General features: G+C 56.4%; 2 protein-coding genes across 2 annotated transcripts; one reads left to right on the top strand and one right to left on the bottom strand.

Moving 5' to 3' along the window:
• The first annotated feature begins 8,353 nt into the window (after positions 1-8,353).
• On the top strand, positions 8,354-19,610 carry M1AP (meiosis 1 associated protein). The gene is made up of 10 exons (XM_033159610.1): positions 8,354-8,690; positions 10,199-10,384; positions 11,235-11,412; positions 14,654-14,830; positions 15,865-16,021; positions 16,670-16,803; positions 18,016-18,233; positions 18,470-18,688; positions 19,039-19,182; positions 19,383-19,610. The coding sequence occupies exons 1-10, from the start codon at positions 8,427-8,429 to the stop codon at positions 19,512-19,514; spliced, it is 1,809 nt and encodes a 602-aa protein (XP_033015501.1). The 5' UTR covers positions 8,354-8,426; the 3' UTR covers positions 19,515-19,610.
• Positions 19,611-20,503: 893 nt separating this feature from the next.
• DOK1 (docking protein 1) lies at positions 20,504-24,910 on the bottom strand. Its single transcript, XM_033161195.1, has 5 exons — positions 24,728-24,910; positions 23,114-23,410; positions 22,679-22,775; positions 22,212-22,384; positions 20,504-21,680 (listed from the first exon to the last, which is right to left on the bottom strand). Exons 1-5 carry the CDS (start codon positions 24,794-24,796, stop codon positions 20,619-20,621), a joined length of 1,698 nt encoding a protein of 565 aa, XP_033017086.1. The 5' UTR covers positions 24,797-24,910; the 3' UTR covers positions 20,504-20,618.
• Between the last annotated feature and the right edge of the window lie 2,154 nt (positions 24,911-27,064).

The following is a 27,064-nucleotide window of genomic DNA, read 5'->3' as shown; positions in this document are numbered from 1 at the left end:
GCAGCAGAAAACAACCTTTCACCCTCCTCTATATGACATCCTTTTATATATTTGAACATGGCTATCATATCACCCCTTAACCTTCTCTTCTCCAGGCTAAACATACCCAGCTCCCTAAGCCGTTCCTCATAAGGCATTGTTTCCAGGCCTTGGACCATTTTGGTTGCCCTCTTCTGGACACGTTCCAGCTTGTCAGTATCCTTCTTGAACTGTGGTGCCCAGAACTGGACACAGTATTCCAGGTGAGGTCTGACCAGAGCAGAATATAGTGGTACTATTACTTCCCTTGATCTAGACGCTATACTCCTATTGATGAAGCCCAGAATTGCATTGGCTTTTTTAGCTGCTGCATCACACTGTTGACTCATGTCAAGTTTGTGGTCTACCAAGACTCCTAGATCCTTTTCACATGTACTGCTCTCAAGCCAGGTGTCACCCAGTAGTTATGTATGCAACTACTGCCGCATAGACATTACTAGCACAACATTGGAAAGAAGAAGGTGACCCAACTAAAGAAGATTGACAAGTTAAATTAATGGAATATGCTGAAATGGCAAAACTGACAATGAAACTAAGAAACAGAACAAAATAAAAAATAAAAAAATTCCTTCCAGTAGCACCTTAGAGATCAACTAAGTTTGTTCTTGGTATGAGCTTTTGTTTGCATGCACACTTCTTCAGATACACTGAAACAGAAGTCACCAGGCCCTTATATATAGCGAGGGAGTGGGGAGGGGTATTACTCAGAAGGGTGGTGGGAATGGGTGATTGGCTGATAGGTGTGGAAAACCTGTTGACAACTGTTAACAACTGCAATTGGTCTTACAGGAAAAGGCAAGGGGTGAGATGGCTAAAGATAGCTTTGTCATTTATAATGAAATAAGTGTGGGATAAGGAGTGTGGATGATGATATATTACTTCATATATCTCATCCCAGCTTGAATTAACAAGCTCCAAACTTAGCAGAGTTACATTCCCTTTTAAAACAGTGCAGAAAACAGTTGCATAGGCTTGCTAAAGCCTCTAGAAGAAATATATATTCCTGGTATATTCCCCTTGTTCCCTCTTAAAAGTAAAGACACAACACAGTACTATTTATAAGGTATAAAAGAGTTTACTTACAGTCATCCATGAGTTACAGTACAGGCTCAGAGAAGCAGACAGGCTTAGATAAATGTATTTACATGTAGAGGCTAACTCCATAAGGGAGGAAAGCCTCTTTGTGCTCTCTTGGCTGGGAGCCGAGAGAGCATCTTCTCCTAAGATGTTGCTTGTTCACAAGACGATGCAAAAAGAGGAAGATGGGGGTCAGCTTCCTGTGGTTTTGTGTAAACCTGCCTAGGTGAAGCCACACCCATCTCCAGTTAGATGGAGGAAGTTGTCTCAGTCCAGGTAAACAGGAAGTTAAGGCTGGGAGCTCACCCCGTTGCAGGGATTCGAACCGCCGACCTGAGCGGCAAGCCCTAGGCTCAGTGGTTTAGACCACAGCGCCACCCGTGTCTCTGTGTTAATACGTTAGCAGGGTTTTTAAAGTACATGCAATTTTAAAATGAATGTACAATAGTGTTTTAAATTTAATAATGGACACACAATATATTGACAAATAATGGAACCAGGGAAGGGACTAGAGGGAAGTCAATTTGTTTTGTTTTTTGTATTGTTGGTTTTATTATTATTATTATTATTATTAGGAAAACCAATAAAACATTATTATTTTTTAAAAAAGAAACGTCTAGCACCCAGCTTAATACACATGGGTCTAGTATCCAGTTTCAGTCCCAGAAATTTTGGGGAGTCTGGTACCCACAAACTCTTCATAACCTGGGGACCAATGTGGGGGTGGTATCCAGGAATCCAGAGAAGAATCAAGTGCCAGGTGGCACTAGGTCCAGGTTCTGTGCTTTGGCATTAAGTGTGACAGCTCTTCAGAATCATGGTGAGGGGGGATAATTGTGTGTAAGAAATCTATTAAAAATCCTTTTAGAAGCAGCAGCACTCTCCATGACTGACCCTCAGTGACTGGGTGCCTTTTGGTGTCCAGGGTGGGGTTTGTTTCCTTGGGGGCACTTATGGGAGAACAGCCGTTCCGCCGCCTGAGCCCTCTTGCTGGGGGAAGTGGGGCTCCCCCAGTGTTGGGGTCCCCCTTGCCGCCTGCCCGGAGTCACACCAGGCACAAAAGGGAAATGGGGTCTCTCAGGCAGAGGACCCCCCTCCCAGGAGGTGCCCCCCAGCTGACCCTTCCTCTCCCCCCCCCCAGGGTGGTTATTACCGTATTTACTCAAATGTCATGCGTACCTTTTTTGTCCAAATTACTGTACTTTTCCTTGTATAAGACAAGTTTGGTTTTTTTTTAACTCAAAAATAAGGTTAAAAACGGGGCAGTGCATTGTGGGGCCGGGCGACTGGTTGCCGCAGCTTGTCATTGGCGATTTGGTGGGCGATTGTTGGTGTTCGATATCCGGCTGCTGTTGGCGAGCGGGAAGAGCTTCTTGTGTTCTGTGTCACAAGTGAATCTGAGCGTTTTCCATTCTGGTTAGTGAGTTTCTGCAGCCCCCCCCCCCAAGAAGCTCAAGAAATCTTGGCAACCCCCCCAAAAAAACAAAGCTCAACAACTGTGGGCCACCTCCCCCCATTTTCTTTAAATTGAGTCCCCCAAAATAGGGGGCGTCTTATACAAGGGTGTGTGTTATACACAGAAAAAGAAGGTATGTTGGGAAAATTAGAGTGTGCATTAGATTCGTGTAAATAAGGTATTCTTATTCTTTCCATTTGTTAAAGGTATACACCGCCCTCCCTCAAGAAACCGCAGGCATAAAACACACAAAACATAAGATACAAACCGTAAATGGGGGCGGGGAGAGAGAAAGCTTTAAAAGGCTCCAGACTAGATGGCAGCCTGCAGGCCGAGGCGCCTGACTGGTGAGGGAGGAGGCCAAGATGGAGGCCTAGACCTGGCTGGGGCCTTTCCTGCCTTCCTGCCACTGCTCCCTCAGGACCGGCAGGCCCTGAGCCGCCCCTTTGCGGAGGGGCACCCCCCAATTGGCCCCCCCAGCTGAGCCCCCGGGGCAGCAGGAGGGCAAGGCCCTGCCCTGAAGGGAGGCAGCTGGGGGGGGCATTTTGCAGGTGGAGCCACAACTCCCTGCCAAGGTCTCCTGCCTCGTCTGGGGACTCCTAATGGGGGAATCTGGGCTGGGGGTGGAGGGGCTGAGGGTGGCTGGGCCCTGACTTGGGGCAGAGCAGGGAGAAGCCACTTTGTTCCCCCCCCCCCACACTCAATGTCTGCCCCCCAGTAGCCACGGTGGCCTGGCCCCCAGCCCTCAAGCGGTGAAGGCCACATCAGCCCCCTTGCGCCTGGGGCGTGAGAAAGTGGCTGGCGGGGAGGTCCTTCCCTCCTCTGAGGAAGCCACTGGCCTGGTCTGGTCAGCCCCCCCCCCCCCATGCTATCTCCTGAATTTCTGGTGGGGCTGAATGACTTGGGGGCGGGGGGCACTCAGGAGCCCTCTTTGCCTGGGCTGAGACTGGCCTTGGTGGCCTTTGCCTGCCTGCCTCTGACTTGGTCTCTCCTCTCTTGTCTCCATTCCAGGTCTGCTTTGGGCTGAGAGGCTTTTCCTTCGTGGAACAGGTAGGATGATAGGAGACTTCTGCACACGTGGGGAAGGCAGGTTAGAGGGAAGTTTCCCCCCGTCTGGGGCCAAAATGGGAGCCACTGGCATCGCATGAGAAGCCCCCTTTTCCTGTGAACAATGCCCCTCTCTCTTGGCTGGCTAGACTCTTCTTGCAGCTGGAGGCTCCATCTACTTGCTGATTAACAAAGAGGCAGATATGATGGAATTTTAGCAGCAGTCCTTTTGCTTTGCACCCGGGGCGCATTACATCAGAAACCGTCAATGTGGGGTAGAGTGCAGGACTAGGAGCTGGGAGACAGGGTGCAAATGCCCATTAAGCTATGAGCCTTGGGGCAGTTAGACTTGCCCCATCTCTCAGGGTTGTTGTGAGGATCATGCCCCATGGGGGAGAGTCTTGCATGTGACCTGAGCTCTTTGGAGGAAAAGTGGTATATAAATACAATAAAAAGGAACAAACTAGAAGGAAGAAGAATGAAGACAGAGAGTGAAAGTACAGTGCAAGTCCCATAAGTCTTGACAAGCAGCTCAGGCAGCCCCTGGGGAACAGCCTCCCAAGGTGACCTCCTGGGGGCAGGGGGCTTGCACAACTTGGCTGTGGCTTGTTTTCTGATCTGCTGCGGTTGTGGCCATGGTCTGGGCTCCTGCTTGGCAGCAGAGGCCACAGAACTGCAGCAATCAGACATTAAGTTGGTGGGGAGCACCCCCTCAAATCTTGGGCTGAGCGATCCATCTAGCGCCAGTCCCCTCCCATGAAACTGGGCACATCTTCAGTCTGTTGAACTATTACCTTAATCTGCTGGCTTTTGCTCTGCCTTTGATGGTGAGATAAAAGAGTTGCATCTATCGGCTTGTAAAGGCACATCCGGAATATGTTCAGACAGCTTTTTATTAACCTTCTCTTGGGTTAATTCCAGAATTGGGGCCTGTTAAATAACCTGCTAGAAGGCAAATTACCAGTAGACAGTGCTTCCCTAAATGGAAGGGGCACCCAGTGCCATCCACTGCAAGAGCAAGACACTCTGGACTTGCGTGGCTGCTGGGAACATGGGCCTTGTCATGCTGCGTCATCCTGTTTCGCTGGTCAAGGCTTTGGTCCCCAACAGTGGCCAGTCGGATGGCCCTGCGAAGCTCACTAACAGGGTGTGAGGCCCATTTCCTAACATCTAACTAACTCCTTTCCCCTACCTCCCAGGCCCTGTAGCTAATCCTAAGCATGTATAACTGAAACCACTGCACACTGGGAACCCCTGTGCCTCTCCATCCTCTGTTTTCTCCCCTCTGTCAAGTGTTAAATGATAAGCCCCTTGGGACAGGGACCTGTACTCTGCAAGAAGAAGAAGAAGAAGAGTTTGGATTTGATATCCCGCTTTTCACTACCCAAAGGAGTCTCAAAGCGGCTAACATTCTCCTTTCCCTTCCTCCCCCACAACAAACACTCTGTGAGGTGAGTGGGGCTGAGAGACTTTAGAGAAGTGTGACTAGCCCAAGGTCACCCAGCAGCTGCATGTGGAGGAGTGGAGACACGAACCCGGTTCCCCAGATTACGAGTCTACCGCTCTTAACCACTACACCACACTGGCTACACAAAGTGTCATTCATCCTGATGGCACCATATAAACAAACAATCAGAGACTTTTAGAGTTGGAAGGAACCCCAAGGGTCATCAAGTCCGAACCCCATTTGCTGGCCTCCAGTCTGCAGGAACCTCACCTGTTTTCCAACAATTCCTGAAGATTATAGACAGAGGCTCTGACATTACACCAGCAAGCTCCTTTCACACCCTGTTCTTCACCAGGGAGAACAGCTAAATCTCAGGACATCATAACAAAGTGGTTTACAACACAGTTTGCCCACTGCTGCCTCTGCCCCCCAGTAGTCAAAGGTGGAACCTCTTTCTCCTGCCTCAGGAGGTGCCCCTTTGCTCTTGCAGCCCTGGGTCTCCCTGGCCTGATGCGCTTTGCTTCTTCAGCCAGAGTAAAAGGCTGCAGCTTCTCAAGGCCCTTCTGCATTCTCCAGAACCCTTTCTTTGGAGGACTAAAACATTACAGACATTGTTCATCTAAGTTTTGCTCAGAGTAGACCTACTGAAAGTAATGGACCTACCTTAGTCACATTCATTAATTTCAGTGGGTCTACTTTGAGTAAAACTTTGTTGACTACCACCCTAGCATTGTAAGAATGTTATATTATTAATGTACCCCGGTAGCACATTTCTAGTGTTCTCCTAGCCCTGGCCCACTTGTTTTTCTCCCCATCTTTGCTCCCTTGCATTCCAGGAGCAGCTTTTTCCGTGGTTCCAACTCAGCCTTGCCCAGCCAGCCAGGAAGTGAAGTGCTCAGGTCCAGGTCTGGAGCTCCACCCTGCTGCCACACTGCCCTCCTCCCTGCCCCCCCCCACCTGTGCCCCTGGAGTCCTGGTCTGGCCGTTCTGCCCTTCTTGGTGCTCATTGGTTCACCTGTCAGCTCAGCACCAGGTGCACTGAGCAGGTGGTGACTGGATCCCCTCCCTCCTGCTCCCCTCTTGTGCCTCTGACAGTCCACTTTCTCTCTAAGGCTGCTGCTCTCCTTGCAAGGGTTCCTGTGGATCCTTCCATTCGTGCAGCTGGTGCATTGAGCAGATGCCTTCAGTTGCTACCCTGTCACCCAGTGAGGCACCTCTCTGGGGTGAGGTGGGGGTGCTGCTTATTGAGGGGGGAAGTCGTTGACTTTCAGGCTCCACTCTCAATCAAGCTCCAAAGCCGCTCGGCCCACCTGTTGCTGTATTGGAGGAAGAGATCTCTTTATCGCCTGTAATCTCATTTGACCAGAGTAATAAGAGTCTTCCTTTTGGGATGATGTAGCGTTCTCCCCCCCCCCCCCAATAGCTTTCTAGATGGAATGAAGTATATCTAATTGAAGGGCAAGTCCCAGGCTGTAGCTAGCCACTAGGCTGGGGGGGGGGGTGTGTGTGCGAAGGCAGCCTGTCCCTCTGTGTTGCTCATGCAAGAGCAGCCCAGTCTGGCCGCCAGCCCTTCTCTAATGAAGCCACTTAGAATGAGCCTAATCTAGAGTCCCTGCCAAGAATACCACTCTCTTCCTCCCCTCTCCCTGCCAGGCTGCTCAAGGCAGCCCTGTGGGGTAGATCTGCTCTGCCTCTGCTGCCCTGCCCTGGGGCTGCAGCCATCCCTTCACTTCAAGTTTAATCAGCCCTGGACAGAGTGATGCCCCCCCCCCTAATTTCACCTGCCTGCACTTGCCCTGGGGGGAATTGCCCTCCTGCCACTGGTGTTAATGCAAAGGAGTGGTGGATGTTCTCCTGTGTGTCTTGGGTGGGCCTATCTTTGAACATGGCCAGGAAACTCCAGCTGGTCCAAAACAGGCCAGCAGCAGCTATCTGACCGACAGTCACACCACGCTGCCTGCGCTGCTTTCCCAATGTGTCCTTGCCGGTTAATTTTTGCATTTTTAGTGATCTTTCACAGGGCATAAAGACCACTTCTGGAAATGTAGTGGAACTTTAGCACTCAATTCAAGGCTAGTTTTTTCCAGAAAGAAACAAATCTGTTTGCAACTCTGTTAAATCCCGTTGATGGGTCCGACTCAAAATGCTGCTATTACCCTTTAAGGCCCCCAAAGGCTTGGGGCCAGGGCAGCGCCGCCTGAAGGGTCATCTTCAAGGCCCTTTTCTGGAAGTGGGGGAAGGAGAAGGTTCCTTGAGTGAGACTCTTTTCAGTTTTGTGTCCCGTCCCCCCCAGCGAGGCTCTCCTGAGGCCCACGCTATAACCTTTTTCTGCACCAGCTAAAGACGTTTGCATTTCCTCAGACATATCATTCTCTTTAGCCTCTTCGGTGCTCATGAGATCCCACATCCTGATATTGCTCTCTCTGGCTGGCTTGGGGTTTGTTGGCTTTTAGATTTCACGTTTGTGAGAGAGAAGAGTTTTGGATTTGATATCCCGCTTTTCACTACCCGAAGGAGTCTCAAAGCGGCTAACATTCTCCTTTCCCTTCCTCCCCCACAACAAACACTCTGTGAGGTGAGTGGGGCTGAGAGACTTCAGAGAAGTGTGACTAGCCCAAGGTCACCCAGCAGCTGCATGTGGAGGAGTGGAGACGCGAACCCGGTTCACCAGATTACGAGTCTACCGCTCTTAACCACTACACCACACTGGCACACTGTTTTATTATTTGGTAGTCTTTTCACTTTTACTGTAAATGGCAGAGAGCCTTTGTTATTGGGCAATGTATCAGTATTGCAGGAGAGTAAATAAGCCTTAAGAAGAGGACTTGAGGGGCAGCATGGGGCAAGGAAGGTGTGTTCAGCGCTCTTGAGCCTCAGCCCCCCCCCCCCCGAGATCCCTGTCAAGCTGGTGAGAAACTGTCTGGCTAGCCAAGACTCTCTAAACACAAAGATGAAGCAGAACCGACAGCCGGCTGCTCTCCACCTTGACCCACCTTGACTCCTGCTGCCAACCAGGGGGCAGGGCCTGCGGTGCCAGGATGCAGCTGTCCCTGAACAAGGAAGCTACCACCCCCTTTGGGGCACAGTCCTCTTTGTCCCCCAGCAGCCAGCCTGCCTCCTGCCCCAGAGTTGGCATGGGCACAGGAAGAAGGCCTGGGAGCTTGAGGGAGGCAAGGAGGGGTGGGCATGGCCGCAATGGGCCGCTTTGCATCTGCTGCCCTCTCCACCCCCTATTTGTTGGAGATGGGTGGTCTTTTCCCAGTGGGGGGGGGTGGTGGTGCTGGTAGGTGAGGAAAGCACATTCATTCTAGCTCTCCCCTCTTCAGAGGCAGCCGCAAGCTCTGTTTCCCTTGGACCACCATGAGTTCTGGACCGCGAGGAGGCAGCAGAGATGGTGCTGGCAAAGGCCTGGCTGGGACTGGAGCCACCTCTCACTCCTGGCAGCCCCCTCACATCCTGGTGGTGGAGGCCCATCCCTCTCACTGGGCCCACACCTGCCACAAGCTCTGTGATGCCCTGGAAAACGTCTTCTCTCTGGCCTGCAGTCTGGCGGGGCCGCCCCGCATCCCTCTGCTCAGCCTCTACGTGGTCCAGAGCCAGCAGGAGTGCCTTCTGCCCTTTGTGGTGAGTGAGTGCTGCTGGGGGGCACAGTGAGCGGGGGGGGGAGGCATATCTCTGAAGTGGGGCATGTCTCTGCTGGTCTGTCCATGCAGAATCGTCCTTTTGCTCCTTGGATTGCCGTCTCAGCACATGCCAGCCATGTTAAAGGGCTCCAAACGCCCACTTTCAAGGGGCCTTGTGCCATGGAGGGATCTTTTGTGTTTTCTGAAGGGGTAAAATGTAGCAGCTTAAGGAAGCAGCACTGCTGGGGAGCAGGGGCAGCTTGGAAGAAGCTCACTTCAGAAATGGTGCTGCAGAGCTGGAAAAGGTCCAGGAAGGGCCAGTCAAAGCGATCCAGGGAATGGAGTGACTCCCCAAGAAGGAGCGGTGTAAGCGCTGGGGGGGGGGGGGGGGTTAGGTTACAGAAAAGGCGCATAGAAAGTGACAAGCTAGAAATGTATGAAATGCCACACTGTGTGGAGAAAGTGAGAAGCTTTTTCTCCCTCTCCCATAATGGCCAATCCAGTGATGCTGAAAGGTGGAAGGTTCAGGACAGAGAAAGAGAATGCTTTTCCATGCAAAGCGTAGTTAGACTAAGGAACTCCCTCCCACAGGAGGCACCAATGGCTTTAAGAGCTGATTAGACAAATGCATGGAGCATAAGGCTATCCATGGCTCCTAATCCTGATAGAGGGCAATGCTCTGCCTCCTCTGTCTGGGGTTGGATGCTTCCGAACGCCCGCTGCTAGGAGTTGCCAGCGGGGAGAGCCCTGCTGTTGCGCTCATGTCCTGCTGGGTAGCTTCCCTTGGTTGGCCAATTGGCCCCAGTGAGAACAGGGCGCTAGGCTAGGTGGGCCTCCTTGGGCCTGATCCAGCAGTCAGGCGCTTCTGAGGGCCTTAAGGAGTGCAGGAGGGCCTTACCCTGCTCTTGCTACAGACCTCCCCCTCCAGAAATCTCTTCAGCTGTCCCCAAAGCAAAGAGGACCCCTTATTTCTCTGGAGGAGCTGAGCCTCAGAGATCCTGGCCACCTTCGTCCCGAGCAGACAAGGCAGTCCCAGTGCCACTGTCTCATTGCATGGCTCCTGCAGCAGACTCCCAGAGCGCCTCGGCTGGGCTGGGCTGCAGCTCATTCCTGGCCAAGCATGTCTAGACTCGGGTGTCTCCTGCCCACAGAGGGGCTCATTAACTCAGGCTAACTGGCAGCAAAACTGCGCTCGGCACCCTGGCTGTGTCTCTGCCTTGGCCCCCGGCCATCGTGTCCATGCCAGCACAAGCAGCAGCACAAGCAGCTGCATCTCGGGGGGGGGGGGCTTTCCAGTGCCTAATGTGTCCCACTTCATGCCCATCTCAGAGACCAAGGGAGCAGGCAGAGGCTGTGGGCAGAGTGCATGACCAGGGCAGGGTCTCCCTACTGGGAAAGGAGACGATAAGCAGCTATTTGCCCCCACCCCCACCCCAGGGGCTGAGCACCCCCCACAGGGGAGGCATTGGGCCCTTGCCGAGGCACATCTCCTGCCCACTGTCGTTGCAGCCGGTGAGAGGGAGCTTCTCTCGGCTCCAGAGCTGCCTGGCAGAGCTGCGTGCCTTGCCCTCAGAGGGGGTCTTCCACCTCAAGGAGGACGCCATAGTCCAGGCCGTGCAGGATGGGCTCCAACAGTTCAAGCAGTACACGGGGCAAGGCATGGTTGGGGCCTCCCTGAGCAGCTCTTCTCTGGAGGTAAGAGGAGGGCAGACTGGGGAGGCTAGAGGGAGGGGCCCCCTCTGCTGCACACCAACAAGCAACTGCCCAATTAGCTGCCTCACCTTGCAGGAGTAGGAGACCGAGGGAAGAGGGTCGCTCTTTCTCTCCACTTCCATCTCCCCCATCACCTTCCTCCTCCAGCCAGGTTGGGGGGGGGGTCTTCCACTACAGGGGGTTAGACTAGATGATCCTCAGTGTCCCTATGAGATTTCTGCCCAAACATCTTTCCCAAAGCAGAAGCTGGCACTGAGGCGTAATAATAATAATAATAATAATAATAATAATAATAATAATAATAATAATAATGGTGATGGGCAGGAGCCTCTGGTGCTCTCCAGGACCACATCCATTCCTGATTTGCCCCCCTCTCTGCCTGCCTCTCCTGCAGCCTCCAGCAAGACGAGGAGGCCTTGCAAACCCGCCTCTGCCATCCTGCAGGCAATACACGGAGCTCTGCAAAGCACCAGTTTGCATGGAAAGAGCAAGTTGGTTCCTTGCACAGAATCCAGCATGACAGGGGCCAGAATCTGGGGAGTGGCAGATTCTCTCTCAGTGTGTCCCATTACTGCCAGGGATGTTCATGGCAGAGGGGCACTAGGAAGCCTGGGCAGATGGTTGCTGACACTGCCATCTGTTGCTTCAAGAAGCTCAGGGCACATGTCCATCTATCCCTCCCCAAACTTATCCACTCAACATCCCGGTGATGTGCATTGAACTGGACCAAGGTCACCCAGTGAGGTTCCTGGCTGAGCAGGGATCTGAAGCGCCCCCCACCCCTCCAGGGCTCCCCTCTGAGTCTCCGGCAGCCATGTGGCTTCTCTTCCAGATGACCATCCTGACTAGCCAGCCCAGCGCACAGGTGGCCAAGCAGCTGGAGGCTGGGCTGCAGGGCATCGACCTGGCCAGCCTCCGCCAGCTGCAGGTGGTGAAGGTCTCCAGAATGGGGCTGCAGGAGGCACCTGAGGATGGAGAGGGAGGAGCCACCCCCAGCAGCAGCGGTGGGGGTAAGTGCCCAACCTGTGGCATTTCAAATGACGCTTCCAAGTGGCCCCTCACCTCACCCTGGGTGTTATCACTCCATGATGTCCCTTGCCGAGATGCTCCTCTGGTGTCTGCTCAAGAGCAAGCGCCATTCATGAAAGGGAACTAGGATCTCATGGCTTCCATCTCTAATTACTGGTGAATGGCTGGCAAAGTGCCCCCTAAGTGCACAGGAAGTCAGTTTCTGTTCCCTGTGGGGCAATGGGAAAGGTGGTGTTAATCCTTTGGGTCCTCTCATGGGTTTTTACATTTTCTTTTCTTGCTTTTATAGCACATTAGAATAAAATAAAGACAATGAAAGGATGCCACTAATTGAAGCCCACCCCGACCAGGCGGGGAGGAGAAATTGACAGAAGAGGCTTGCCAGAGATCTGCACTGGGACCTCCCAGGCTGCTCAGTTTTAGCAGAGAGCAGCTGGAGAGGAACCAGTTGAATCTGGCCGGATTAGGAGGAATTTAGGTAATTGTGCTTGAGTGTCACCTAAAAGGGTGACACTCAGGGCAGAGACGGGTTTCCCGGGCATCCAGGGCTACTCTTTTTGAGATTTAGAGAGTCAAGAGATCCAGTCACAGATCTTGGTGCTCAGTGAATAATTCATGGCTCATCCCAAGCTCTGCTGAGGAGGAAGCACTTAAGAGGCGGAGGAAGCCGCTCAGCCCAAAGGGGGAAACCTCTAATTAAAGGCACGAGAGCCCAGGAAAGCCTCTGCGGCACTTGGCCTGCCCCCTCTGGGCTGGCTGGCACTGGAGCTGAATTTTAAGTGGGGGGAAATCACCACAAATCAGATCTTGGGGGGAAAGGCAGGAGGACGAGGCAGGAAACTGGCGCACAGCTGTGGGTTGGCACCAGCAGCGCCTGAAACGGAGCTGGCAGGAGCCTCGGGAGGGCAAGAACCAGGGCAGCTCTTTCTGCCCTTTGTGCATCCATCACACTGCCGGTTGCAAAGAAATCCTGAGAGGGCCATGGGCCATGACAGGCCCCAGCAGAGGCGACGTGACTTGATGTAGAGAGACAAATGCACTCCCCACCCCATGTCACCCTTTGGCCAGGAGGCCAGCTGACGGAAGCCCTTCTCTGGGGAAAGCCAAAGAAACCGCTGGGGACTTCTTGCTTTCAGTCTCACCCCAGATGCAGAAGCAAAAAGTCCAGCCTTGGTGTGTGGCTGGGCTGTGCATTGGGTCTGCTTCCTCCCCTCCTGTTAGGAAGTCTCTTGCTAACTGCACGGAGCCTTGATTCTCCTGGGTCTCTCGAGGAGCTGGAGTGCGGCTCCCTGACGGGACTGGAGCAGAGCTCTGCTGGATCAGAACCGAGGCCCGTCCAGCCTGCCCAGCTCCAGTGCCCCACACTGGCCACCAGATGCCCATGGGAAGCCCCACAAAGTTCAGAGGCAAACTGCCCCTGGTGCTGGAGGCACCAAATAGCAGATTCCAGGCTAGGGCTCATAGGAAGGGAAGGGAAAAGAGACCTGTCAATATCATAATACACGGTGGCCTCAGGAACGCCTTGCTGCAGCCGCCTCTTCAGCTGCCAGGGCTCCACTTGCCCAGCACTTGGAGGAGGATTTTTAGCAAAGGGCTGAGGGGATGGCCATGGCCTTCTGCTGCCACCTAGTGGGCACGGCCACCCTGGCTCTGCTCTCGCTTGGACTGCCAGTTCTTCCCTTTGCAAGCTGGCTGCCCCCTGGCTGGGCACTGGAGGGCTGTGTGCTCGCTGCCTCCTCAGTGGGGCTGCCTGGGGAGGGACAGATGGTGGCATCTGTCGTTTTTTTTAATCCGGAGCCGCCTCCTTCTCAGGCACAGATTTCTGCCCCCACCCCCTGCTAGCCTGATCCCCCCTGCTCAGACCAGATTAAGCCAGCCACCCTCCTTGAGCTGTGACTGGTCCTCTCTCTGTTGCTAACCAGGCAGGCAGGATTCCCACTTCTCCTTTCTCACAGCCACTGATTTAGGGCTCTGCTTCCAGAAAGGGACAGACTTCCTGTGGGGAGAGACGCCAGCCCCTGCTGGGTTTCTGTTTCTGAGCAGCAGTGGCAGGGACCGTGGCCCTCATGGCCTTGTATTCCTGCAGCAGTGGCTGGTGGGCCTCCTGCCCCCAGCACCCAGGAGGTCTCTGCACTGGGGGGCAAGGTGGGACAAAGTCACCCTGGTCCCAGAGATCACCATCACCTCTGCTGGAGACTTTCCTCCTCCAAGGAGCCTCCCCAGCGGAGATTCGAGTCCCAGGCAGGGTCTCTGCTGGACTTGAAATTGTCTTTAGATACACAGTGGTCATATGTGTTCTTATTGTCGTGTGAAACCATTTCAAGGTGCTTCATAAATGAAACAAGTCTGTTTTGCATCTGTGCTTGGCCTACTCTGGGCAGTTCATCTTGTCCCCCTCAGAAAAAGATAAGAGTAGAGCTGCAATAAGAGACATTTGGTCCGGAAAAGGGCAACCAACGTGATCCATGGGCTGGAGTGACCCTCCTATGAGGAGAGACTGGCCTTTACTCTTGAGGCAGCCAGGCTTGTGAATGCCAGAAAGCATAGGGCAGAGTCCTGCTCTTGCACTCAGGTCCTGCTTCCTGGTTTGCCCTTGGGGCATCCAGTTGGCCTCTGTGAGAACAGGATGCTGGACTAGATGGGCCACTGGCCTGATCCAGCAGGTTCTTCTCATGTTCATAGGAGATGTTACAATATTTGGGGCTTTTTGTTCAGAAAAATAGTGAGTAAGGCTTTGGGGGAGGAGGGGGACTTGATAGCTTATAGAAGGGTAAATGGTGTGGAGAAAGTGGAGCGAGAGCATTTCACAAGGCTGAAACCAGAGGCCTCCATGGAAGCTGAAGGCTGGGAGGCTCAGGACATGCAACACAGAGCTTTTGGCTCCCAGAAGAGGCAGAGACGGCAGCCCCCAAGTGGGATGACATAGAAGAGAACTCAGACAGCTCATGGCAGGAGGACGAGGCTCTCCTGAAGGATGGGCCTCGGTTGGGTGGTGCAGAATGGGCTGGCCAGGCTGGCAGCTCCTTTCCTCCTGAGGCACTCAAAGGACACACGGACCCTCCAGGAGCCCGACTTTGCTTCTGCTGCTGCTGCTCTAAGGGAGCAATCTCTTTGTTCTGGGGGGGTGGGGGTGGCAGAAACTTGTTGGGATGCCCAGGCTGAGCCCTTGTCGAAGTGGATACCCAGGCATGTGCAGATGGGGCTCCTTTCCTCTCCCTGCAGAGAGTGCTGTGACCCTGGGCGCAGTCCTTGACCTCCAGACCGTGGAGAATGATGTGGTGGCCCTGGAGACTTTCTTCAAGGGCTGGTTCCATGACCGCAGCACAGACCAGGAGCACCTCCATCTCCTCCTGCCCGCTGGAGCACTCAGCCACCCTGCTGTGGCCCAGAGCTGCCCAGGTAAGTGTGAGCCAATGGGATTCCTGTGCTGCTGCTTCACCCAGACCTTTAAGGTCTCTTCAGGGAGTCTTTCCAACTCTACGATTCTGTGCTTCCATGAGCCTGCCAACACCACACCCAGCACCAGCCCTTTGGAACTCCTTGCTGTTGTGGGAGAGAGACGGGTGCCCTCCTCTCTTGCCTCTGCTGCTAAAGATGCTCCACTTTCAGAAAACCTCCTTTAATATCTCTCCCATTCAGTGTTTGTCCAGTATTCTAAACTCCCTTTACATTTACAAATGTTTTGGTTTTTTAAATTGCTTCCCTGTGTGCAGTTGTTCTTGCTATTTCCGTATTTGTTTCATATAAATTATTGCATAGTAAATTGCTTCAGCATCCCTCATGGGAAGCCACTCATAGATGAAATTATTATTTACACAAATACTAATACAAATACACACATACTAAAATTACTGATACAATGAAATGTTACAAGGAAACTGACGTAAAAAAAAATTCTAAATTTAAATAAACCCAATGGTTTTGAAAAAATAAAACCATATATTTGAACACATATCAAATTTACATGCATGGGTAAGCTTACTGAAGCAAAAAACAATATTAGCAGGTGTCCAAAGTGTTGGTGCTATTGTGTGTGAGGGGGGAATCCTTGGGGGCATTAAATGCCAAGAGTGGTCCCTTGAATTTGGACGGGGCCTGGCGGTGGCTGTACCAGAGGCCCCAGGCTGAGCTCCAGGGTTGCTGGAATCCCCCCTGCCCCACCCGGAGCTGCACCAGCTGGCGAAGGGCAGCCTCTCCAAAGGGGTTCCCATGGATCTTCTGCCCTGGACACGTGCCCAAAGACACAAACCTGATCTCTCCAGTCCTTGGCACAGCCTTCGCCCACTGCCCTGTTTCATCCTGGGCAGGCAGTGCTGCCCGCTCTGGCTGGCAGTGGCTCTGGGTCCTTGGCAGCTGGAGACGTCCCCAGCTGCCATGGTTTGGCAGAACCGCACCCTGCACCCCCTCAGCCCTGCTGCCTTCTGCCCTTGCAGTGTGCATGAAATGTGATGCCCAGGAGAGGCTCCTCAGCCCCACTCTGCTTACTGCCGCCTGCGGAGATGGCCCCACCGCACAACGGGAGGATGCCAGTGGCCCCTTCTGGATGGCAGCTGGCCCAGGCCTGGTGCCACGCAAGCTCTGTGTCCTCAGGTACCTGCCCAGGAGCCACCCGAGCGGGGGGGGGGGAGGAGGGAGAGAGACACACTGGGAGCGCCCCGCAAGGGCCCCTTTGAGACCAGCCTGCCATGCCCCTCAGCCCTTCCCCAGTTCCCAGATCCCAATGGAAAAATCAGGTTGTGGCCACATCAGCTGCTCTGGGAGCCCTGTCCCATGTTCAAGAGGTGTGACTGCAGTGAGCAGCACTCTGTCCATGCTTAGAGGCACTCTTAACCCCAAAAGGGGCTCTTATTAAAACTCAGGAAATCTGGCTTTGGCCCCTCACTCTCTGGGCTACAGGAACTTTTGGCCAAAGGGCCCCTCACGCAGCATGGAGGGGGGGGTGCTGGAGCCAGTGTGCTTCTCTGCCGCTGTCCTTCCCCCCTTCCTGTTCTGGGCTGGCTGCTCCCTTCCCCTGAACCTGCTCTGGCTCAGTGGCGCTTGAGGTGGGTGGAGAGGACAAGCAGCACCCCCCACTGACTTCCACATTTGCAGGCAGCCAGGGGGAAAGATGCTCCTCCCTTGGGAAGAGCCTGAGGCAGAAGAAGCAACACAAAACCTGAAAAATAGTAACAAACAAATGGCTGCTTGGAGGAAGCCCAGCAAGGCTGGGTAGGACTTTCCCCTCCACTGTTCCTGAAGGAGGCCCCCACCCATCCAGTTCCTGTTTTGCCTTTTTAAAATGCAGCAGAGCCAGGAGTTCAGCAGCCTCTTCCCTGCTCCACATGGCCCATCTGCATGGGGGCCGAGTGCCCCACCAGAGCGGACAACAGATTGTGAGGCTCTGGCAGGCCAGGAGGCCCCCTGCCCCGCTTGCCATGATGTAGGAGCACCTTAACAGCTCTCCTTCTCCACTACCCCCCCCCCCCGGGCATGGGCAGGTGGACAAAGGGGGCAGGGAGTGGGTTACAGGTAGGTAGCCGTGTCGGTCTGCCATTGTCAAAACAAAATAATAAATAAATAAATACCTTCCAGCAGCACCTTAGAGACCAACTAAGTTTGTTCTTGGTATGTCATAGTGGGTGTCATAGAAGACATTGGAGCCACATTGGGCAAGTCACAGGCCAATCAAGTGGCCTGGTTTTTTGTCTGCTGATGCAAGGAAGTAACCCCAGTTGGTGGCAAGATGTGCATTGTGGGGTGGGAGGGAGTTCACTGCTTGCATAAGTGCCATGGCAGGGCAGAGGCCGGCTAGGCTTTCTGCTTGAGGACAGCCCCCCCCCACGGCACCCCCAGTAGCAGAGCACAGAGCCCCCCCCCCCCCAGGAAGCTGCCAGGCAGGCAAGTAGCTGACAGGCACACCAACAGCAGCAGCAGCTTCCCCTTCTTGGCTGTTCTCACAGTTGCTGACAGCTAGACTGCTGCAGGTTCCCCTTTGGCCCAGGACATCCTGCCAGGAAATGCAGATTGCTTTGCAGAAATGGTCCCTCTGAGAATCTCCCTCCCTCCCCATTCCTCTTGCAATACTGCTGACTTGATAAGAACCGAAGAGAGCCTGCTGGGTCCAGCCAGTGCCTTCTCCAGCCCAGAATCCTGTCTCACCAGACGCCCCAAAGGGATCCAAGGGCAGCTCTCCCCTCCTGGGGCTTCCTGCACCTGGGAATCAGAAGCACAGCTGCCTGGGGCCCCGGAGGCAGACCAGAGCCCTTGAGCCTAGGACTAGTCTCATCCTCTTTGAAAGCCATCCACGCTGGTGGCCATCCCTGCCTGCTGAGGGAGGGAGTTCCACAGCTGAACTCTGCTCTGCATGACGAAATTCCTTTTATCTGTCCAGAGTCTTCCAACATTCAGCTTTCTTCCATGTCCACGAGTTCCATTGTTTTAAGAGAGGAAAGCTTTCCTCCATCCACTCTCTCCATGCCAAGCATTGCTTTATAAACTTTGATGCTGTCTTTAACTTGCATTTTCTGCAAACTAAAAAAGCTGCAGATGCGGCAACCTTCCTCCACTGGGGAGTCGGGTGCCCCTAGATCATTCCCAGTCCTGAGGGGCCCTGGGTGCTGCCTGGGAGCCGGAGGCAGGCTCTGCCCCCCTGACCAAGGCCCTGCACCCCATCTCTTGCAGGGCCCTGGAGGCCAAAGGGCTGTGCACCTCACTGCTCTATGGGCTGCCTCTGGTCATCCGGCCCACAAGCTGCTGGCGGATGAACTGGGATGAACTGGAGGCTAACCAACAGCTCTTCCGGGCCCTCTGCCACTGTCTGTGGGTGAGTTGGGGTGAGGGTGCAGAGCTGCAAGGCACTGAGTTATGCGTGGGGCGATTCCACGCCTGCAGGGGCCCCACCTGCAGGGCTAAGCCATAGCATCCCCCATGTGACGCTGCCTGCCTTCAGGAGGAGGCACCCCCCCTTCTCCCTGGCACAGGGTCCCTGGGGAAGAGGAAGAAGCACACACATCCCCCCCAGGGAGGGGGGGTGCCTGAGACTGTCATTTCCTCTTTCAGAAGCGAAACTGGCTGCTGTTGGCCAAATATGAGACCCCACTAGGGGGGCCCAGTCCTGGCTGGGGGCCCCCCTGGCCGAGCCCTCTACAGGTCCTCCTGCCCTCGGAAGGGGCCGCCTCGCTGCTGCTCTGCTCCCTCGTGGGCCGGGAGCTCCTCCTGCCCTGCAGCTTCCCTCTCCTGCCAGCAGAGCCTCCCCAGGCCACTCTCAGCCTAATGGAGGCAAGTAGTGGGGGGGGGGCAGCCAGGCAGCGCACCCCACCAACAATCCCGCCAGGCAGGCACTGACCCACCAGAGAAAACACGAAGAAGGGTGGTGGTCCGGGAGAGGGTCCCAGGGGGCTGCACCCTCATGGTCCCACCCTCAGGCTCTGCCTGCTTTCATCCCTCCTGCACTGGGGGGGGGGGGGGTTTACAGAGATACAGGGCTTGCACCTCACCCTTGCTGGGAGGGGGCTTTGGTGGTGGTGGTGGGGGGTGACACGAGGGGCCTGGCTGGGTGCCACCGGCTAGGGATGCTCACTCTGATTCCATGATGAAACCACCTTCTCCCGCTGGCTCCTTCCCTGCAGAACGTCCTGGACGGCCTCGACCTGGAGCCAGCCTACAGTCCCCTGAGTGGGAGGGCCCCCTTGTACCGAGCCCTGAGCAGCAGCCTGGCACGCCCACCAGCCTCCCGGCCTGAGCGCAGAACGGATCGGCACCTGCCCCGTCAGGTAGGTATGGCAGGCACCCTCACCCCACACACAGGGCTGCAAAGAGCCGCAGCAGCGGCTGTTGGGGGGCGGAGGTCCACCCCACTTGTGCCAGACCACTTGAGATGCAAAGGGAGCCAGTGTCCCCAGGAGTGGCAAGGGGGACACATCCCTCGCCTGGGGGTCACGCTGCCTCTTCCACCTCCTCCTTCTGCCTACAGCAGGGCAGCCGCCCCCACCTGGGCAAGGCCAGGGCCATGGTGGCCCCCCTGCGCATGGCACCTCCTGCCCCCCGCCCGCCCGCCTTCTCCCTGTTCTCCAGAGAGGAAGAAGAGTTCCTGGACGCTATGTGACACCGCAGGGGCCACTCCCTTCGCCCCATGGAGGCACCGCTGAGCCAGAGCTCCCACAAAAAGAGGAGCCCAACCCAGACAGGCACCCCATGGCTGAGGGGCAGCCTCCTCCCCACAGACTGAGACCCCGGCAGGCTTCAGCATGGGGGGGGCCTGTGGGGCTCGTCCAGATGCTGCTGAACTACAACTCCCTGCAAGCACCCTGTTGAGCACCTGAGGGGGGAGGCATCACTTGCATCTTTTCCAGGGTAGGGGTGGAGTTGTCCTTCCCCTTCTTGTGGCAAAACTGGAGCCTCTGCAGCAATGCCTGGATCTCTGTCTGCTTGGTGGGGGGAGGAGTCTGGCTGGAAGCCCCCTCCCCAGTTTCTGGTTTCTAGAGACCCCCTTCAATAAACTTTTGTCTCTGTTGTGCCAAACCTTGAGTTGTGCCCTTCTGTCCCCCGGCCTTCTGCAAGAGTAGAGTGCTCCCCACCCCCCAGCTGTGGGGAAGACAGAAGAGGGAACCTGCTGGGAAGCCACAGAGGAGGAAGCAGCACAGCAAGCGGAGGCTGCAGCCACTCCCTGGGCCTCTTCCGCCTTTGCACCCCCAGGCTGCATCTTTTGGGTGGGAGGGAGTTCTGCCTGGGCCTAGTGGAAGGAAGCAGGGGGGGCATCACTCTCAGGCAGTTCAGGGGCTGGGAAAGGGGCATCTCTTCCCCGCCCCCAGAAAAACTGGCAGACACCCCAGTTGAGGAAGACAGTCCAATGCTCTGAAGCAGGACATCCCACATTGGAGGGGCTCTTAGGACCAGGAGGAAATGGGGGGGGGAACCCTCCCCCTGACAGTTGGCAGGAGCAGAAGGCAGGGCTCAGCTTCCCCTCTCCTGGCCTGCTCCAAACTGCAGCCTCCCAAAGCAGCTCCAAAACCTTTGCTTAGCCCCACCCATCCACCCACCTGTTGCCCCCCGGGACACCCAGTCCCACCCCGCCCCGACCAGTGCATTAAGCTCCACTGAAACAAAATGCTTTAATATGAAAATAGACATCTGTAGAAAAATATTGCCCAAGATGGATCCTGCAAGGACCCAAGGGGGTCCCCCTGCCCCCCGACTTCCCTGGGGGCAATCAGATCTCACCCAGGTCTTCGTACACGGAAGCCAGCCGGCTCTCATCCACTGACTGCTCCTCCCGACTGCTCCTCCCTGAGCGAGCGACGCTGGCAAGGGGCAGCTTCACCACTTTGCTGTAGAGGGGCTCCTCCACCCCGCGGCCACTATTGTTGTTGTTGCTGTTGCCGGGTGCCGGTCTGGGGGCTCCTGGCTGGGGGGGCTTCTTGTGAGTGCGGGGGGGCTTGGGGGCAGGGCAGGGCTTGGGGGGCTTGGAGAGGCCTTGCTTCGGGGGGAACGCCGGCACTGAATATTCCCCCGTCCCCAGCAGGCAGGGCAGCTCGTAGCCAGCCGGGCTCTCAATGCCCTGCGTCCGCCAGGCCTCGCAGGGGAGGCGAGCCTCATCATAGATGGCAGTGGGGGTGGGCGCCGGCCACTGGGCCCGCCCCTCCGGCTCATCGTAGATGTGCACCTTGCTGCTCTGTTTGTCCTGGCCACCACCAGGCCCCACCTCCTCATACAGCAATTTGCTCTGGGGAGAGCAACACTCCTTGACCCCATCGCGCCGGCTGTCCACAGGTTCTGCATAGAGGGCGTCCGGCCGGGGGCGAGAGGCCCTGAGTGCGTCCAGAGGCTCAGAGTAGACGTTGCCCGCATCCTCGGGGGGCAGTGGGTGTCCTGGCACCTCAGGGAGTGGGGAGCGGGGGGGAGTGCTGGGCCACTTGGCCAGAGGCTCCCGCAGGCCCAGCCCTTTGGCAGGGGCCACCACCTCCTCTTGCTCCGCAGCAGTGGCAGCACTGAGCTTGGCGGCCAGGGCCGGGCGCAGGCCGTGCCTCTCGGGGGCCGGAGCGGGCGCCGGGCTCTCGCCCTCCAGGCTGAGCGAACCAGCCAGGGCGCCTGGGAGCTGGCCCACCTCGGCGTCCAGGGAGCAGGTGCTGTGGCGATGCTCAGCCACCTGTGCCTTCTGTGCCTGAATGGCCGCCTCAACCACATGGAAGATCTCGTTGCCCTGCTTGGTCTCAAAGGTGAAGTTGCCTGGCCCAGACTCACAGCGCCGGCCGGCTTCAAAGGAGAACATCACCTGCGGGGCGGAGAGCAGGCACAGTCAGGGGCCGCAAAGGAACCCCGGGGGCCAAGAGGCACCCTTTAAGGGGCACAGGGACCTCCCCTGCCCCTGCTCTGCCCGCTCTGAGCACAGGCCCCGGGCGCCAGCCAGGAATCCCACAGGGCCAGCAAGAGAGCTTCTGAGATGGCCATAAAGCCCTGCCCTTGGGCAGCACAAAGCAGAAGGCCAGGGGACTGCTCCACCCAATGCCAGCTGGGCCCTCTCACTGAGGGAGCCCAGCCCCCATCACCAGCTCTCCCAGGGCAGCTCTTTGGCAGACAGGCAGCAAGAGCAGCTCCTCCTGTTCACAGAATTGCAAAATTGAAAGTGTCCCTGAGGGGCATCTAGTCCAACCCCCCTGCAATGCAGGAATCTCAACTAAATCACCCCTGGCAGGCGGCCACCTTGGGCTTCCCTGATCCCTGTCCCTGCCGCCAGTAATGTAGCCTCCCCACCCCCACCTACCTGCCTCTCCCTCCCACATGCACCCCCTCCTCCTGGACCCACCTTGTCCCGGCCATATCTGCGGAGCAGGCGGTAGGGCCAGGTGAAGAGGGGCTGGTTGGAGTGGGGGTCCCCAAGGATGAGGCCCTCGCCGGATGCCTTGAGCACGTAGACCCCCTGCAGCTTGCAGCGCTCAGCAGCCTCCGTCTTCTGCACCGTCACCCAGAACTCGCAGACTGTAGCCAAGGGGGAAAGTCAGAGCAGGAGACCCCCAGGGACCCTCGGGGGGGGGGGCAGGTACCCACCCAGCAGCCATCACCCCAGAATCAGCAGCCCTGGCAGCCAGAATCCTCCCAGGCCAAGCTGCGTTTTCCAAAGCGGGGGACTCCCAGCATGCAATTCTGTCCTGCAGCAGCCATGACTTCCTATGGCACTCCCTCTGCCCCACCACCCAAACTACGGGGGGGGGGAAACTGGCTGAGTCTCACGGGGATAGGGTGGAGCCAGCTCCGCTCCTGAGCGCCTCCTACCTTCCTCTCGGGAGTAATAAATGGCATTCATGGCCATCTCCAGGGCTCGCTCCCCAGCGCAGTTGGCTGCAGGCGGTGCTGCTTTGCCAGGATTGCCCTGCCAGGAGAGAAGAACGTCAGCAGACACCCCCCGGCGCTTTCCAGGAATGGCAGCTCCTCCGCTGCAGGGGGCATCCAGGGCATCCCCTGCATGCACAGCACCCCTACCGCCACCGAGCATGGCCAGCGGGGGGTCAAGGAGTGAAGGGGGGGCTCTTCCCACCAGCCAAAGCTAACCAGCCCTCCATTGTCACTTGAACATAGGGAGCTACCTTATGCAGAACCAGCCCAGTATTGTCTACAGTGGCTGGCGGCAGCAGCTGAGCAGGGTTTCGGGCAAGGACCTCTCCCTGCAAGGCACCAAGACCCCCCACCACCACCCCAGGGTGGCCTCACCAGAAAGGCTGCCTCGCAGAGCCTGGCCACCCAGTCGACCGCCTCGTGGGGCTCGGCGGCAAAGAGGTAGCTGCGCTCACTGGTCTCCAGGCGGAAGGCGGAAAGGCCCTCCTTGGGGCTGCCGTCTGGGGCAGGGGCCACGCTCACGCAGTCCGCCAGGCGCACAATCTTCTTGTCCAGGCGCCTGGTGCCCACTCGCTCTGCCGGCACGGGACCCTCCTTGCCGTCGAAGAACTCCAAGCGCGCCACACCATGTGGGCTGGCCGGGTACAGCACAAACCAGCTCTTCTTCCATCGCTGCAACGAGAGGCAGAGGGGAAATGGGGGCAGAGGAGTCTCAGGGACACACAGTCAGTGCACTTGGAGCCTGCCTTTCTGCAAGCAGGGAATTTGTGCATAACCAGGGAAGGGTCTGCCCCCCCACTGCCTTCAGCTGGCATATTAGAGGTCCAACACATGCCTCCAAGTCAGGGTTCGAGGAGAACCCAATGCACATGCACACAACCCCCTGGTAGCCAACATGGAGCCCCCCATCCCTGTTGAGCAGGGGCTGATGGGAACTGCAGTCCAACCAGTCCCTGGAGGTTCCCCATGGCTCCCCTTGCAGGAGCCGATCATCAGGGCAGAAGTCCCCCTTGTGCCCCAATGGGGCCTTAACAGGCTTTAGTTTCTTTCTCTGGGGAGGGGCTCAAGTGATGTGGGAGGAAGCAGGCCACTTAATAATAATATTATTAATGCTTTTATTTTTTATATGCTGCCCATCTAGCTGGGTTGCCCTACCCACTTTGGGCAGCTTCCATCAAAATAACATACAGGTAGAGTAAAATATCAAACATTAAGAAAGTCCCTACACAGCGCTTCCCCTCCCTCAGTGAGGTGTGGCGATTCTTGTGCTCCACTTGGGGGGAGAAGTGGTGGAAAGATCCTCTTGCCTTCCCTCCCTGAAGGAGACTGGCCTGGGCCTGTCTGGGCGAAGAAGTGGTCAATCTGGCCTGTTGCAGTTCTGCTCCCTGCAGCGTCCACGACGCCCCACCCCGTCTGGGCCAAACCAGGCACCCCTAATAGCACCCCGGGGCGCTGGGGAGGGGGATGCGCTGGTCTGGCGCGCGTTTGTGGAAAGGGCTCCGGGGAAGCCCTGGGGAGAGAGCAGAGCCCGTCGCCGGGACCGGGTCCAGACCCAGAGTTTGAAGCTGGACGGGCAACCCCGGAGGGCGAGACATTGGCCCGAGCGGCAGGAATGAACGCTGCTGCCGCCGCCGCCGCTTCCTCCGCGCACGGCTCCTCTCGCTTCGACGGGGCGTCGGAAGAAGGGAGAGGACGGGAGATGCCCCAAGCAGCCCAGGAGCGGGTCCCGGGTCGGCCTTCGGGCAGGGAGGTGGCCCGCCCACGGGGCCCCCATCCCGAAGGGGCGACGCGGACGGGGCGGAGCCGTGCTGAGGGGCTCGCGGGGCGGCGCCGGGGCGAGGAGAGGCCGCCCCTTCGGCCGCCCGCGCTTTCGCCCACCGCGCAGAGACCGCGCTGCCGGTCGCGCCCCATCCCGGAAGCGCTGGCAGGCGGGCGGCGCTCGGGGCAACCCCCCGCGGAGGAGCCCCGGCAGCGGCAGGACGCCCTTACCTTGGCGCCGATGCGCAGCCCCGACGGCTGCTGGAGCAAGAGCGGCCCGGCCTTGACCGGCGGGTCCATCCGGAAGAGTCGCCGCGAGCAGCCGAGCAGCTCCGGATCTGTCAGCGCCGCCGCCGCCGCCTCTCGGCGCGGGGAGGGGCTTCGCCGACGGAGCGGAAGCCGCCGGGCGGGGGAGGGGCGACTCCGCCCCCAAGGGCCATTGATGGGGGGCGCTCGCCTGGCTCAGCCCTGCCGCGAAGGGGCGGGCCGGAGGGGGCAAGCGGCCGTGCTTGTAGCCGCCCTCTGGCCGGGAGCTGCCTCGAATGGCGGCCGGCCCGGCGGGCCCTTTCTCTGCTTGGGGGCTCATCCCGGACGACGTGGCCCCCGCGAAGGGAAGCTTCGAAGCGAATTGGTTTCGTCATCCAAAGTTTGCCTCTGCATTTGCGACGTAACAAGACCAGAAACGTCAAAACTTCGACGGGACCAAAAAAAGTTTGAGAGAACAGTCCGCTTTCTGGAGCGGACATTCAGGCGAGAGACCACCTTAAGGGAAAAAATAATACCCAACCGAAGCAAAAGAAGAAGAAAGAAACGCGTTTGTATTTTGAAGCGTGGTGGAAAGTCCCCCGGGGGGTTGGCTGCGACGTCAGAAATGTCGAAACTTTTGCTTCGTGACTCCAGAGCTCGTAGGTCTCGGGAGGGACGGGAGCGCGCGGTCCGTGGGCGGGAGGAGCCCCGCGCTGCAGGTCTGTGCTAGACCCCCGAAGAGCTTCTCCGGCCGCAATGCGGAGACGGCCCAGGCGGAGCCCCTCGGAGCAGGGCCGGGCGGGATGCCCGTGCAGGGAAGCCGCAGGAAAGGAGTGTGGTCTGTCGCACTCTGGACTCGCTGGCGGGTTTCCCACGATGGGCATCTGGATGACCACTGGGGGGGGGTAGTCAGGAGGCTGGACGAGCGGGATCCCCTTTGGGGTGATCCAGCAGCAGCCATAGGACTCTTGTTCCGTTTCCGTCATGGATGCTTTAGCTGAGATTCCTGCATTCTGGGGGTTGGACTAGATGACCGTTGGGTCCCTTCCCACTCTACATTTCTGATGCCTTCCTGCCCCACCGTTCCCCCTAGAGACCATGCAGCAGAGACACATATTGCACGCCCAGGAGGAGGGAACACAAATGCCACTGGGGAAGCTGCCTGACCTGCGCTCCCGGCACAGACAACGGTGCCAAAGTCTCTCCTGCCCTCGGAGCCCAGAGGAGGAGAGCAGAGCTCCTGCAGCAGCTGCATGGCTGAGTGTGCCCGTTGCCTGGCATGGGAAGGGGACTTCTGCTGAACCCCATGGCCTCTCAGCTGAGGCATCTGGAGTATGGAATTTTTATTTTATTTAGTTTGTTTGTTTGTATCCCACACTTCATCCATAGATCTTGGGGCAGATCACAACATAAAATAAAAGATAAAAAGACAAAATATGCAATAAAAACAAGAACAAAAACAAACAAACCAATAACCTGGTCTCCACCACATTTGAAGGCCTGGTTGAAAGGGAACAAAGAAGGGCCTCAGAAGATGATCTCAGGGTCCAAGTAGGTTCATATTTAAAGAGGTGGTTCTTGGAAGTATTGTGATCCTGAGCTGTTTAAGGCTTTATAGGTCAAAATGAGTACTTTGAATTGGGCCCAGAAACTCATTGGCAGTCAGTGCAGTTGGACCAGGATCGGTATCCTATGCTCCAACTGTCTTGCCCTGGTGAGCAACCTGGCTTCTGAATTCTGCACCAGCTGAAGTTTCTGAACTGTCTCCAGAGGCAGCCCCAGGTATAATGCCTTGCAGTAATCTAATTTAGAGATGACAAGAGCATAGACAATGGAAGTTAGGCTGTCCCTGTCAAGATAAGGATGCAGCTGGGTCACCAGCCAAAGCTGATGGAGGGTTTTCCCAGTTTCCACACAACTCAGGTCACCTGAGCCTCAAGAAATACAGTACCCACAAGCGACGTACCTGCTCCTTCAGAGTCCTCTCTTCAGAGTCTTCTCCAAAAAAGAAAACAATGCCCAACCTGAAGAATATGGAGCAGATGATTCAGCAGGGGAAAAACAGCCCCGAATAAGTAAGGAGGTAGTACAAGAATACTTGGCTAGTTTAGATGTATTCAAGTCTCCAGGGCCAGATGAATTAATCCAAGAGTATTAAAAGAACTGGCAGAGGTGATTTCAGAACCACTGGCAGTAATCTTTGAGAATTCCTGGAAAACAGGCGAAGTGCCAGCAGACTGGAGGAGGGCAAATGTTGTCCCTATTTTCAAAAAGGGGAAAAGAGAAGACCCAAACAATTACCGCCCAGTCAGCCTGACAGCA

The sequence above is a fragment of the Lacerta agilis genome, chromosome 9 (assembly GCF_009819535.1).
Source record: "Lacerta agilis isolate rLacAgi1 chromosome 9, rLacAgi1.pri, whole genome shotgun sequence".
Lineage (NCBI taxonomy): Eukaryota > Metazoa > Chordata > Lepidosauria > Squamata > Lacertidae > Lacerta > Lacerta agilis.
The sequence above is the reverse complement of the archived record's forward strand: the minus strand, read 5'-3'. Positions and strand labels throughout refer to the sequence as shown.

Bases quoted from the DNA above. Each gene is read 5' to 3' on its own strand.
- M1AP (XM_033159610.1), top strand. From the start codon at position 8,427: ATGAGTTCTGGACCGCGAGGAGGCAGCAGAGATGGTGCTGGCAAAGGC. The intron at 16,022-16,669 runs GTACCTGCCCAG...CTGTTCCTGAAG, and splicing joins CGCAAGCTCTGTGTCCTCAG to GAGGCCCCCACCCATCCAGT. The intron at 18,234-18,469 runs GTGAGTTGGGGT...TTCCTCTTTCAG, and splicing joins CCCTCTGCCACTGTCTGTGG to AAGCGAAACTGGCTGCTGTT.
- DOK1 (XM_033161195.1), bottom strand. From the start codon at position 24,796: ATGGACCCGCCGGTCAAGGCCGGGCCGCTCTTGCTCCAGCAGCCGTCG. The intron at 22,776-23,113 runs GTGAGGCCACCC...CTCTCCTGGCAG, and splicing joins TCTGCGAGGCAGCCTTTCTG to GGCAATCCTGGCAAAGCAGC. The intron at 21,681-22,211 runs GTGGGTCCAGGA...TCCGCCCCGCAG, and splicing joins GCAGATATGGCCGGGACAAG to GTGATGTTCTCCTTTGAAGC.